This window comes from Nicotiana sylvestris, chromosome 10 (genome assembly GCF_000393655.2).
Source record: "Nicotiana sylvestris chromosome 10, ASM39365v2, whole genome shotgun sequence".
Taxonomy (NCBI): domain Eukaryota; kingdom Viridiplantae; phylum Streptophyta; class Magnoliopsida; order Solanales; family Solanaceae; genus Nicotiana; species Nicotiana sylvestris.
Window position 1 is genome coordinate 42870735 of NC_091066.1, and position 15529 is coordinate 42886263.

General features: G+C 38.6%; 1 protein-coding gene across 1 annotated transcript; it reads right to left on the reverse strand.

Moving 5' to 3' along the window:
* Positions 1 to 13090: 13090 nt before the first annotated feature.
* LOC138879254 (uncharacterized) lies at positions 13091 to 13876 on the reverse strand. Its single transcript, XM_070158857.1, has one exon. The coding sequence runs from the start codon at positions 13874 to 13876 to the stop codon at positions 13091 to 13093; it is 786 nt and encodes a 261-aa protein (XP_070014958.1).
* Positions 13877 to 15529: the final 1653 nt, after the last annotated feature.

Genomic DNA, 15529 nt, shown 5'->3' on the forward strand with positions numbered 1-15529 from the left:
TCATAATATACCACATGGGGCAAGTCATGCCCGAGAACTGGCGGGCGAAAATGCAAAAGCTCAAAGCGACTGGTCGGGTCGTTATAGAGACTTTGAAGTGTGAGTGGTACAATAACAAACCGATGGCTAATATTATGGTTTTGTGGGATCAAATAAAGGCTGATTGGGAGAGAATCAGGCCACAGTTCTTTGCCAATGAATCATTCCAGAACAGGCTTAACCTGGAACGTAGTTGTGGATGTTATTCAACCTCGTTCGACAAGGTTGTGCTGCAGTTTGATAGTTTTTAGTTTCCCAGCTAGAATGACTATTCCAAGCCGCAAAACAACCTGAAGACTCTTCTTTCTCTTATGGACAGAGTGATCGTCGAACAAAGTCAGTTGCGTGATGAATTCGACAAGTTGAAGATTGATCTCCTTGGATTCAGTGGTCTTTTGCCCGACTACCCTATAGTTATCTCCGATACTGATAATGATGGGATATTTAGAGAAATTGAGGAGTACTGTGATGATGATGATGATGGTGGTGATGATTGTTAGTGTTTGTAATCCTTTCTTTATGTTTTAATGCTGTATTTTTTTGTTTACTTCAGCCCATAGAGCTGAAGTGTTTAAGTTCATTTTGTATAACTTCAGCCCTGAGAGCTGATGTTTTTGTTTGTACTTTGTGTGTTGTTCTCATCTCTTTTTGTATCAATGTAATTCTCATCCTCTTTCTTCTTAGCTTTCTATTGAATTATCCTTGTTATTTGTTGGTATTTGCTTTATATTTCTTAGTTGGTTTTTATGTTTAGTTTTTGTAATTCTTTTTTATGTTTTTATGTTGTGCTTATGCTGAAGTTATTAAGTTCCTTTTCTATAACTTCAGCTTAGAGATGCTTAAGATTTTGTTTATACATGCCTTTCTTTTGTATGCTGTACGCGTATGTGTGTGTGTGTGTGTATGTGTGTGTGTGTTTGTGTTAAGGATATGTATTTCACATACTGTAACCTGAAGTTTTTTCTCACAAAAGTCATTGCGTACTTTTTTAAAATGCAACCAAACCTGTAAGCCTGCGCAACAAAAATGAGTAATTTGTACTTTAGCAGTATATAAAATAGTCCAAGAGCTTTTTTTTATTCCTATGAAAACAATCACATTTCAAATATGTCATACAATAATGAAAGTCTAAATTTAGACCAAGGATTATTGAAGGTTGGAGTATTTTTTTAGTGTGTTTCTTTGAATATGGATGAGGTGCTGGAGAAGACAAGCAAGTTGTTCTGTTATGCCCAACTTGTTTACATCGACTGCATTTGGTAGACTTGAATGGTACTGATTCAGTCACAGGTATATACCTCTTCTTTTGTCTTCTTCTTTGTAATATCTCTACATCGGGAGGTTTTGTGATCTCAGATTGTACATTTTGTGGTATATCCCATGATTTTTGATCTCCCACGATATTCACATGTCTTTCATATGTTTTCAACCATATTTCCTTTGAATACCAATTTGAGCAGTAATCAGATTTCTGCAGATATCTCTTATTAATAGCAACAATTGCATGTGGACAGGGCAATTCATCAAGTTGGAATTCCAGGCAGTCACAAGTTCTCTTCTTTAAGTCCACAATGAATTCGATTCCTTCACTATTTATTTTGAATAACATTGAATCAAGGTTGAACACCTAACAAGGAATAAAAAATTAAGACAAACTATATTAGTGTATTGTTGCTTCAAAAAGAAAAAGTATGAATTTTTTTAAATGTAAGCAGTAAATCACTGCAACAGATATAAAAAGCTGAAGTTAATAAATGTACTCACAAACTTTTTACAAGCCAAGTCCATCTTCTTAGTCATCTCTTCTTCTGCCCATATTGATACTCTGTGAAAAGTTTCATTTGCCTTTTTCTCCGTTCGTAAAACCACTCTCCTAACTTTTCTTGGATAAAATCTAACATTCTTAAAATAGACATTTCTCTCCCTTTTAGTAAAACGGAATTCATTGATTCTACCATGTTTGTTGTTAGCATATCATAACATCGCCGTGGGAACCACGATCGAGCCCATCTCTCTGGAGGCTCTTCCATTATATAATTGTATGTTTTCTTGTCAATACTTTTGAGTTGGGACATTAACTAATTATAATCTTCACGTTTGTATGACCTTGCAACACTTTGAAAAAGATTTATTACCGTGGCTTTTGCATGTCTTTGCTTTAAATTTTTCTCAAAGTGATAGAGACAGATACCATAGTGAGCTTCAGGAAAAACTTTTCTAATCCTATTTGTAATCGATTGGTTTCTATTTGACAAGAAAATCAATTCACGACGGACTTGAATTACTTTTCTCATTTCCCCGAAGAACCAAATGTATGCCTCATTGTTTTCTGATTCTGCTACATCAAAACATAGAGGAAAAATTTGATTGTTTGCATCCTTTGATACAACAACAAATAGAACACCACGATATTTGGACTTTAAAAACGTTGCATCTACTGCAATAATGGGTCTACAGTATGACCAACCAGCTATTGATGCCGCAGGAGCAAAGAACATGTAAGCAAATCTATACAGTGAAACACAAAAAAACAAATCATAAGGTGTGAAGTTTTTCAAATAGGAACATTTGAAACTTCAGGCTGATGGTTACCTATTCTACGCATCTCTTTTTATGCTTGTGTACGTTTCTGAGTTTTTTCACACCATCATGTGTAGGTATGAAGGAAGAATCTGGTAGTTCTCTTCAGGTGACCCCCTTATGCAAGTAACAACTTTTTGAATAGCACACCATGCCTTGTGATAACCAATGTCAATTTCAAATTTCTTTTTCATTTCATTTTCTACAAAGGCTGGTGTAACCTCTATCTTTTTGTCTCGAACATGTTATATAATTTGTTCACTTATAAAATTTGATGTAGCATGCTTCTGATCTGATTTTCTTGCATCAACCGAGCATTCATGGATGTTATGATATTTTATCATCCTGAATAGTGTGGAATTTTTTATTCTGGTAGCACGTACATTCCAACCACATTTATCCACGATGCATTTCAGCTCGTATCTCTTTGAACATGATCTAATAGTAGTGAATTCAACTTTCTGGTTTATCTCCAAGTTGCAGAAAAATTTAGTCATGTTTTGTTTGTCCTCAAAAATTGATCCAACTCTTACTTTCTCAAGCAACGCATCGTACCTAAGTATTTTACATGGTGGAGATTCTTTCAGCTGTTTCCTTACCCTTTTTCTTGATTTCTGAGAAGCACAAGAACTTTCAGCAATTTCTTCAATTCTATCTGATATTATCGGTATACTTTCCATGTTTACTTCATCTTCATTGTTGCTTATCATTGTAGAAGGTAACAAAAAGGTTTGTTGGATTGTGTGTTGGTTGTCAATTTCCATTATTAGCTGTCCTTCTTCTTCTTGGTCATCGACAAACTGGTTTGAATTTATTGGAGGAGGGGGTAATTGTTTTAGCATTATATATTCTGAAGCAGCTGTAATGTTAGAAGGTTGTAGCTCATTGTCTACTTCCATTATTGGCTGTCCTACTTCATGTTCAAAAGGTTCTGAATCTATCGCATATGCAAGAGATTGTTTGAATGCTGCAGATTCTGAAGGTTGTATTTTTTCGATGATGAAATGACAATTCTTGTAGGGGGAATCAGTTGTAAGCAAATGTATACAGATGCTGAGTTCTTCATCTGAAGTTACAAGCATTCCTTTGCTTGTATTTAGTTTGATATCAAACCATACTTTTAGTGCATATCTGGTTGAATCAATATTTGCAACTTCACTAATTTTCTTTAGAAAAGTATTGAATGATATGTGCTTATTAAGTAGAACAAGTTTTGTATCATGATCCAAGTATTTGAAATCAGGAGTCCAACTCCGATTGAAAGTTATAACAACGCAAATCGAACTCATCCTGTAGATTCATTTTTAGTGGCAAGTATTAGGAAAGTGAACAGAAGAATTTTTAGGTTGTTTGTGCTGAAATTTTTACAAATGAACTAAATCACTTAGGCATCTTCTGCTGAAAGTTTTTGGAAAAAGATGTATGACATAATTAATGAATGCTGCACAGAAAACTTTAGCTTATTAAGTGCAGAAGTTTTTAGAAATAAGCTTAATAACTTCAGCATATCAGCTGAAGTTTTTTTGAAAAAGCTGTATGACATGGATTCATGAATGCAGGGACAACAACTTCAGCTCTTAAGTGCTGAAGATTTTAAAAACGTACTAAATAACTTCAGCAGGAGGAAAATAGACAATGCAGGAGGAAAACTTCAGCTCCTCTTGCTGAAGTTTTTAAATATTAATTAAAAAACTTCAGCACTTATGCCGAAGTTTTTTGTGCATTATGAAATTTTAATTGATGTTTTATTTTTTTGGTATGAAGTTTTTCCAAAAAATGATAATAAAATACATAGTGCAGGAGAAAAACTTCAGCTCCATTAGCCGAAGTTTTTACAGATTAACTAAAAAACTTCAGCACCTGTGCCGAAGTATTTTGTGCAATATGAAATTTTAATTGATGTTTTATTTTTTTTACGCAGTGTAATAGGAAAACTTCAGCTTTTAAATAATAACAAAAAAAAACTTCAGCATCTATGCCGAAGTTTTTTGTGCATAGGTGTTTTAAATAATATAACACTCATATAATATTTTAATATAATTTTTTAGCATATTTGTCGGATTAGAATGTTAGAATTCATCGTCAAACAGATTTAGAATGCAAATTCAGCATATTAGTGAAGTTCGTCAAACAACTTCAATCAATCATTCAGAAAACATATAATTCAAAAACTATTTTGAATTCTAGAGATGAATTTGAATACTTACAATGTATTTGAATTTGAATTTGGAATTTGAATCTGGTTGCGAGAGGCGATCTCAGGAGAGACGGACTGATGGAGGAGATACAGAGGAGATCTGAAAATTGAATCTGGGTGTGCTTGATGCAACTTTTATAAGTTTTGGAAGGGGTATAATGGTCATATTATTACAGATTTTTGGTTAGTTGGTTACGAAATCAATAGTTTTTAAAAATAGGGTATAGGTTAAAAGGTGACATAAAAATAGGGTACGGCTGCAAATGCCCCAAGAATTCTACTTTTAACTCCAATATAGTGAAATTAGTGGATTGATGTTTTTGATAATTTTAAGTTTCTTAACCTATTTTTTAAGTTCGTTTCTTATTTCTCTCTTGAAATATAAAATGCTTAATGATGTGATTGACTTGATATTTTGTTGAAATGAACTTTAAATTGCTTATTAATCGACAAATTAAACTTTCGCTTGTTTTGGAAGTTTGAAACAAAAGGCAAGTAGTGATTATAAGTCAACCTTGCTATTGAGCTTCTTGTAAACACATAAAATTTGCTAACTTAATTGGTTTTATTGTATCTAAATGACGGGTTCTATTTACAAAAGCTTATTAGCTTTCTATGCCTCTCATCTTATTGATATCGGGTCTTTAGTTGGATACGATCAACATTGTTATTAGATTATTAATAAAAAATTATTCTTATACTATCACAAAATAAATTACGATTTGCTATTAAAGTTCATACACTAGGTTAGGGTTGTGCATTTGGATCGGACCGAGAATCTGAACTGATCCACTCTATTCAAATTTTTGGATTTCGAATATTTGGATCAGATATAAGTTATATTTTTTAAAAGTTCGGATATATGGATCAGATTCAGATTGGTGTAATTGTAATCCAATCCGACCTTAAATCTGAAATTATATGGACATATATAAATACTGGACTTTAATTTTAGGGTTAGGTCTTCTTTTCTATTTGATTATCTAGAATTAGTTTATATCGAACCTCTTTATCTGTAATCTCTCTTCAGAGACTGCTCTGTTCCACATCTCTTCTTTGCGTCTCTCGACTCTCATTCTCAATCTCGCTTTCCTATCGACGGACAAGGACGCTGCCTCTTCCTTTATCGACGGTAAAACTGGCCCATTCTCTCTCTCTGTCTAAAATATGGTTGTTTATTATTATTGATTCTCGGTTTGCTTTCTCCCCCTTTCATAGAGCTTAAAGGAGGTATTTGTTCTCTTTTTTTTCATGGAAGAAATTGAAAAGGAAGTGTTTGTTCCCTTTTACTTTTTTTTTTTTTAACTTTCATGTTCTATCTTTTTTCAATTTTTAGGTACATAGATTGGTTTGGCTTTAGAGATTTACTACTAAGACTTTAATTTTTGATTTTTTTTGTTGTATTTTGGGGGTCTTTATTTTATTTTATAACAAAAATAACTCCAACTATGAGATAAACAATATACTTTTTCTACTGTCCATAGTCCATGCTGCTCGTCTGATTTTATTATGTATTTTTTTGGTTGTTTCGTAGATGGAAGATGAGCATAAATGGGGAATGAACTTCAAATTCTCGAAAAATATGGTGAAAGTGGTACTTCAAATGATTGCACAACCATCATTTAATTTGAATTTGGTTCGGAGAAAGAAAATCATGAAAAAAAATCAGTTGTTTGGCGCCACTTCAACAAGTTCACTAATGTTGAGGGTGTTAAAAAAGCGATATGCAAGTATTATTCAGAAGAATATGTAGCTAATACAAAAAATATTGGTACAAGCAATTTGCTATCGCGTATGCCCAAGTGTTCGAACAATTCCCACAAGGCGGAGGCAAGCCATACAAGATTAGCTTTTCAACAGAAAGGTCAAATAGGTGATGTCTCACTTATCCCTTGAAAATTTGATCAAGAGGCATGTAGGAGGAATTTAGCTCTTATGATAATTATAGATGCAAATTTTTTTATTTCTGTTGAAAAAAATGGATTTAGAGACTTTGTGAGAATGCTTAACCTTTATTTCATATTCCATCTCGTACTATATGACTAGGGATTGTCTTGAGAATTACCGTAAAAAGAGACTTGCTTTGAAGTCAATTTTAAAGAATCAAAACAGAGAATTTGTATTACGACTGACATATGGACTTCAATTCAAAGAATTAACTACGTGTGTGTTACATTACATTGATAAGAATAGAAAATTGCATAAAAAGAGATTGAATTTTTATCCAATTACTAGTCGCAAAAGTCAAGATTTACCTAGTGGTATTGATAAGTGTTTACTTGAATGAGGAGTGGATAAAATATTTACCGTGACAGTTGATAATTCGAGTTCTAAAGATGTCATAATTAAAGAATTATCCAAATAAATTACTAGGAGGAGCACTAACTTAATAGAAGGTAAGCATGTCCATGTGAGATGTATTACTCACGTCATCAATCTAGTTGTTCAAGATGGGTTGAAAGAAGGGAATGTGCCTATGGAACGAATAAGACAATCTCTCGCTAGATGGAAGAAGCTTAAAGAATGTTGTGATCTCGATTAGATAACTTCTAAAATATCATTGTGCTTAGATGTTCCTAGTAGGTAAAACTCCATATATTTGATATTGAAGGTTGCTACAGTTTATGAGGAGTCCTTTATAAAATATTGTGATATTAAATATGGTTTGGTGTCATTGTCACGACCCGAAACTCAACTTGTTGTAATGGCGCCTATCATGGTACTAGGCAAGCCGACAACTCAGACATTACCAATACTTTTAATTTTTTAAAATATACTAAAACATGTCTAAATAGGTGAAACTCTCATAAAACTAGATAAAATGCCGTAACTCAATAAAGAAATTTCCCAAAACTACGGTGTTACTGAGCATATGAGCATCTATACAATATAAGTCTAAAATACTGCCTAAGAAAAACTGAAATTGAATAAATAAGACTAAGGGATAGGGGAGGAGAGTCACGGTCTGCGGACGCCAGATCAGCTACCTCGAATATCTCCAAATGTCAGTAAAACTCTGAGAATCAGCAACCACCGTGACTAAAAACATATGGATCTGCACACGAAGTGCAGGGTGTAGCATGAGTACAACCAACTCAATAAGTAACAAAGCTAATCTTTGAACTGAAAGTAGTAATGAGTTCGAACATTACAGCCCACATGTAGCATTACAGTACGGAAATTTACAGAAAATATGAAAGTGATATCTCAAAAATTCATAATCTACAAGTAATGGTACAAGAATTTAGACATGATTTCAGGTTTTGCAATAAAACTCAACACATACCAGGGAAGATCCAGTCCAAATGCAAATAAACCAAGGTAAATCCAGCCCAAATATAAATTATCACTAGCAACTGCGCCCACTGTGGATGTACAGACTCCGGAGGGGCAGATCAAGCACAAGCGCTATAATAAGCCAAATCCTGGCATGAATCAATAAAATTCTGTTGCGGTGTGCAACCCGATCCCATAAATAACACTCACAATAGACCCTCAGCCTCACTCAGTCATTAATCTCTCCAGTCTCTCGCGCTCAAGAATCATGATAATCAGCCCAGACAATGATGATATAATGTATCAAAAAAGGACAATAGAGACTGAGATATAACATGCAAATAATAACTGTGACTAAAACAAAATGGCAAACTAAACAAATAATTTAACATATAACACGACCTCTGTGGGTCCCAACTGTACCAACACGTAGCCTAAGCATGATTTCTAACATGATTGATAGCTCAATTTTTCTAACACGTGGTGAAAATACGAATAATGACAAGATTAATCAACTATATAGTTCCATAAAATCGACCAAGTTACAATTCTTATGATGCACGCCCACATGCCCATCACCTAGCATGTGCGTCACCTCAACACCAATCACATAACACGTAATTTGGGGTTTCATACCCTCAGAACTAAGTATAGAAGTGTTAGTTACCTCAAACCGTGCAGTCTCTACTCCAACACACCCTTGCCTCCAAATGCCTCGAATCTAGCCACAAACAGTTCGATACAATCAACACAAGCTAAAGGAATTAATTCCATTAGAAAATACTAAGTTCTTAATCAAAAGTAAAAAAGTCAACTCAAAAGTCGACCTCGGGGCTTATGTCTCTAAATCCGCTAAAAGTCACAAAATCCGGAAGCCCATTCATCCACGAGTTCAACCATAGCAAATCTATCAAACTCTGACACCAAATCATCACTCAAATCCCCAATTTAACTCTCCAAATCCCTAGCCTCAAACTCCCAAAATTTCACCTCAAAATACACAAACTAGGTGAAAAATTCAATGGGGAAACAAGATTATTGGATAAAAATGATCACAAGCATCTTACATCAAGAAACCCTTCGAAATCCCTCTAACAAATAGCCCTAATTCGAGTTTGCAAAGTCCAAAATGAGAAAAATCACGAAACCCTTCGGATATAAAACTGCTAGTGTTTTCGCACCTGCGACTCACTTAACCACATCTGCGGTCTCGCAGGTGTAGACATTTCTCCGCTTCTACAGCCAAACCTAAGATCTCTACCTTCGCTTCTTCCATCCCACACGCGTAGGTGCGAGTCCACATCTGCGTAACTCCCTCCGCATCCGCGCTCAACTGCTTCCTTACCGAGCCCGCTTCTGTGCCCCTTCTTCGTATCTGCGACCACGCAGGTGCGAAAATACCCTCGCACCTGCGACCACTGCACACTCCTCTCCAGGCCGCATATGTGCTTCCCTACTCATGCCTGCGAGCTTGCACCTGCGATCAAAACTTTGCATCTGCGATCGCACCACACCTAGTGAACTTCAGCAGTCTTTCAAATTCTAAACTTGATCCGTTAACCATCCGAACTCCACCCGAGGCCCTCGAGATCTCAACCAAATATACCAACCAGTCCTAAAATACGATACGAACTTAGTCGAGTCTTTAAATCACATCAAACAATACTAAAACCATGAATCACGCATGGATTCAAGTCTCATAAACTTTTGAACTTCTAACTTCTACATTGGATGCCGAAACCTATCAAATCACGTCCGATTGACCTCAAATTTTGCACACAAGTCACAAATGACATAATAGACCTACTCCAACTCCAGGAACCATAATCCAATCCCGGTAACCACAAAGTCAACTCTCGATCAAACTTCTAAATTTTCAATTTTTGCCATTTCAATCCTAATTCAACTAAGGACCTCCAAATCATTATCCGGACACACTCCTAAGTCCAAAATCATCCAACGGAGCTACCGAAACACTCAAAACTCCACTCCGAAGTCGTTTACACATAATTCAACATTCGGTGAACCTTTTCAACTTAAGCTTCCAACCTTGAGACTAAGTGTCTCAATTCATTCCGAAACTTTCCCCGAATCGAACCAACTACCACGGTAAGTGACGTAACAACATTTAAGCATAAAATGAGCATTAAATAGGAGAACGGGGATACAACACTCAAAACGACCTGCCGGGTCGTTACATTCCCCCTATTTAAACGAACGTTCGTCCTCGAACGGGTCTAGAAACGTATCTGGAGTCTCAAATAGGGGTGGATATATGCTTCGCATCTCCCGCTCGATCTCCCAATTAGCCTCCTCAACTATCTGACCTCTCCATTTCACCCTCACTGAAGATATGTCCTTTAACCTCAGCTTTCGAACCTGCTGACCCAAAATGGCCACCAGCTCCACATCATAAGTCATATTACCGTCCAAGTGAACCGTGCTGAAATCCAAAATGTGAGACTGATTGCTGACATGCTTCCGGAGCATAGATACATGAAACACTAATGAACACTCGATAGACTAGGTGGCAAGGCAAGCTTGTAAGCCACTTCTCCAATCCTGTGAAGCACCTCAAACGGCCCAATATATCGAGGGCTCAACTTGCCCTTCTTCCCGAACCTCATAACACTCTTCATGGGTGAAACCTTGAGTAGTACCTTCTCCCCAACCATGTAAGCAACATCACGAACCTTCCAATTGGCGTAACTCTTCTATCTAGATTGCGCTGTGCGAAGCCAATCCTGAATCAATTTAACCTTGTCTACAGCATCCTAAACTAAGTCAGTACCCAATAGCCTAGCCTTACCCGGCTCAAACCAACCCACCGGAGACCGACACCGTCTCCCGTACAATACCTCATACGGATCCATCTGAATGCTCTTGGTAGATGTTGTTATAGTCCAACTCTACGAGCGACAAAAATTGATCAGAAGAACCCTTGAAATCTATAACACAAGCGCGTATCATATCCTTCAATATCTAAAAAGTGCAATCGGACTGCCCGTCCGTCTGAGGGTGAAATGTTGTACTCAGTTCAACCTGTGTGCCCAACTCCTGTTGCACGACTCTCCAAAATTGCGATGTAAACTGCGTGCCTGGATATGAAATGATGGACACAGACACACTATGAAGGCGAACAATCTCGCAGATGTAAATCTTAGCCAACCACTCCGGAGAATAGGTAGTCCCAACTGGAATGAAATGCACGGACTTGGTCAACCGATCCACAATCACTCAAATAGCATCAAACTTCCTAGAAGTTTGTGGGAGCCCAACTACAAAATCCATGGTGATACGCTCCCGTTTTCACTCTAGAATCTCAAGCCTCTAAAGCAATCCGCCCAATCTCTGATGCTTGTACTTCACCTGTTGACAGTTTAGGCATCAAGCTGCAAACCCCACTATATCATTCTTCATCCTCCTCCACCAGTAGTGCTGCCTCAAGTCCGGGTACATCTTCGCAGCACCCGGATGAATAGAATACCGCGAACTATGGGCCTCTTCAAGAATCAACTCACGTAATCCATCTACATTAGGCACACAAATCTGACCTTGCATCCCCAACACCGCATCATCCCCAATAGTAATATTTTTGGCATCACCATGCTGAACCGTGTCCTTAAGGACAAGCAAATATGGATCATCATACTGGCGCTCTCTGATGCGATCATATAAGGAAGACCGAGAAACCACAAAAGCTAGAACCTGGATGGGCTCCGAAATATCTAACCTCATGAAATGGTTGGCCAAGGCTTAACCATCAACGACAAACGGTCTCTCACCAACAGGAATAAATTCAAAGGGACCCATACTCACCGCCTTTCTACTTAAGGCATCAGCCACCACATTGACCTTCCCGGGATGATACAGAATAGTAATATTATAGTCCTTTAGTATCTCCAACCATCGTCGTTGTCTCAAATTTAGATCCTTCTATTTGAACAAGTGCTGGAGACTCCGATGATCTATAAATACCTTACAAGACACACCATAGAGATAATGCCTCCAAATTTTCAATGCATGAACAATGGCTGCCAACTCCAAATCATGAACAAGGTAGTTCTTCTCATGAGGCTTCAACTAACATGAAGTATAAGCAATTACTCTACCCCCTGCATCAAGACACACCCAATACCAATCCAAGAAGCATCACAATACACTATATAAGAGCCTGATGCTAAAGGCAAAACTAGAACTGGAGCTGTGGTCAAGGCAGTCTTGAGCTTATCAAAGCTCTCCTCACACTCATCTGACCACCTGAAAGGAGCACTAGGTCAATTTGGTCAAAGGCGATGCAATAAACGAGAAACCCTCCATAAAGAGACGATAATAACCGGCAAAGCCAAAAAAGCTCTGAATCTCAGTATTTGAGGACGGTCTGAGCCAACTTTGAACCACCTCTATCTTCTTTGGATACACCTTAATCCCCTCACTAAACACCACATGCCTCAAGAACGCCACCGAACTAAGCCAAAACTCACACTTGGAGAACTTGACATAAAGTTTCTCCTTCCTCAGCTGATGTAATACCACCCTCAAATGTTGGGTATGCTCCTCCTGGCTACGTGAGTACACCAGGATATCATCAATGAATACTATGACAAATAAGTCGAGATATGGCTGAAATACACTGTTCATCAAATACATGAATGTTTATGGGGCATTGGTCAGCCTAAAAGACATCACAAGGAACTCATAGTGACCATAACGGGTCCTGAGTGTCGTCTTTAGAATATCCGAGTCCCGAATCTTCAACTGGTGAAACCTAGACCTCAAATCGATCTTAGAGAACACCCTTTCTCCCTGAAGTTGATCAAATAGATCATCAATGCGTGACAAAGGATACTTGTTCTTGATTGTAACTTTATTCAACTGCCTATAGTCAATGCATATCCGCATAGTACCATCCTTCTTCTTCACAAATAGAACCCGTGCATCCCAAGGTTACACACTAGGACTAATAAATCGCTTATCAAGAAGTTCATGAAGCTACTCCTATAATTTCTTCAACTCAGATGGTGCCATACGATATGGAGGAATAGAAATGGGCTGAATGTCATGCGCCAAGTCAATAACAAAGTCAATATCCCTGTCGGGAGGCATGCCAAGCAGGTCTACAGGAAACATATTCGGAAAGTCTTGCACCACCGAAACATAATCAATAGTAAGGGTATCAGCACCAACATCCCTCGCAAAGGCTAAATACGATAGACACCCCTTCCCAACCATCTGTTGGGCCTTCAAATAAAAAATTACCCTGCTGGGGACATAATCTAGAGAACTTCTCCACTCGGTCCTTGGAAACCCCGGAATCGCCAACGTCATGGTCTTAGCATGACAATCCAAAATAGCATGACATGGAGACAACCAATCCATACCCAAGATCACGTCGAAATCAACCTTACTAAGCAATAAGAGATCAACGCTAATCTCCAATCCCCCAATAGCCACTACACATGATTGATATACACGGTCCACAATAATAGTATCGCCCACTAGCGTAGATACATAAAAAAATGAAACTAAGGACTCACGGGGCATATCCAGATAACGAGCAAAATATGATGATACATACGAATAAGTGGAACCAAGGTCAAATAATACAAAAGCATCCTTGTGGCATACTGAGACAATACATGTGACTACTGTGTCTGAAGCAATGGCATCTGGCCTGGCAGAAACAACATAGAATCGAGCCTGACCACCACTTGATCGGCCTCCCACTCTTAGGCGAATCCGAGTTTGCTGGGCGAGTGGTGAAGTAATTGGTGCTGAAGTCATGACTTGAATTCTCTACTGAACTGGACCTCCCATAAGGCAGAGACAAAACTTTTTCACATGACCCAAATCTCCACACTCAAAGCATCCTCTCTCGGAAAATGGTGGCAAATATTGAGGCAGACCCAGAGACCCAAAATAACTACTAGAGGAATCTGGTGCAGATGAACCCTGAATTGAAGGTGCACGAGATACACTCTGAGCTGGGAGAGCACTGAGCTATGACTGACCCGGTCTAGCATTGTACGAATCATGGCTAGATGATGCACCACGATGAACTGGACGAGCCATCTGAGCAGGCCTATAAGGACGACCCCTACTGTGGTAGCACTGTCCTCAGGAAGGAACACCATTGAAACCACCCAAAACACGAGGCCTCTTGGCCTCATCTCCTCACGCTCCTAACTATGAACCATCTCTAACCGCCAAGCAATATCAACCACCTCATCGAATATAACACCTTATATGCTCTCCTGAGTTATAACAAAATGGAACTGATAGTAGAGGCCATCAATGAACCTCCTAATCCTCTCCCTCTTAGTGGTAACCAACCAAACTGCGTGACGAGACAACTCTAAAAACCTCATCTCATATTAGGTCACAGATATGCCATCCTAGCATAGCTGCTCGAACTGCCTGCACAACTCATCCCTGTGGGTCTGTGGCATAAACTTCTCCAAGAAGAGAACGGAGAACTCATGCTATGTAAGTGGTGCCGCACCGACTGGCCTGCGCCTATCATAGTCCTCCCACCATCTGAATACATCCCAATAAAATGAAAAGTAGTGAATGAGACCCCACTGGTCTCCAAAATACCCAATGTGCGAAGAATCTGCTGGCACCTATCGAAGAAGTCCTGGGATTCCTCTGACTCAGCCTCACTGAATGATGGAGGCTGGGGTCTCCCAAATCTCTCTAGTCTCCACTGCTTATCATTAGTTATAAGGACCCTACCTGGGCCTAAGCAACTACAATCGATTGAGCTGGTAGTACCCCCGATGTTTGAAGTCCCCAGCTCACCTACTTTGGTGTACGGGCGATAGGAGTCTGAGTACCTCCCCCGGCCTAAGAAGTGGCTGGCACGATCTAAACAGAAACCGCCTGAGCAAGGCTAGTGCACAATCTGAGCCAAAGCCTCCTGAAGGCCTGGAATCATAATGGGCACAACTAGCGCCTAAACTGGCTCTACTGGCTCTATCACATCTGGAACCTGCTCTTGAGCTAGAGCAACTAGTGGATCTACAAGCGCTACTCTAGCTGTTGTACGAGCTGCACCTCAAGCCCTACCGCGGCTGCGACCTCTCGTGGCCCTAGCTGGTGATATTGGTGGCTATCCGTCCTGTCCAGTAGCACGTGTCCTCACCATCTGTGAGAGAATAGAATAATAGAAGTTTAGTTCATAGAATCAACAAATCTGCACGACAAGAATACAAGAATATGAAGTTTTCCTAAGGGTTTGACAACCTCTCGAAGATAAGTACAGACATCTCCGTACCGATCCAGAAGACTCTATTAAACCTGCTCATAACTCGTGAGACCTACGTAACATAGACTCTAATACCAACTTGTCACTACCAGAAACTAAACCTGTCGTGATGACGCCTATCATGGTACTAGGCAAGCCGACAACTCAGGCATTACCAACACTTTAAATTT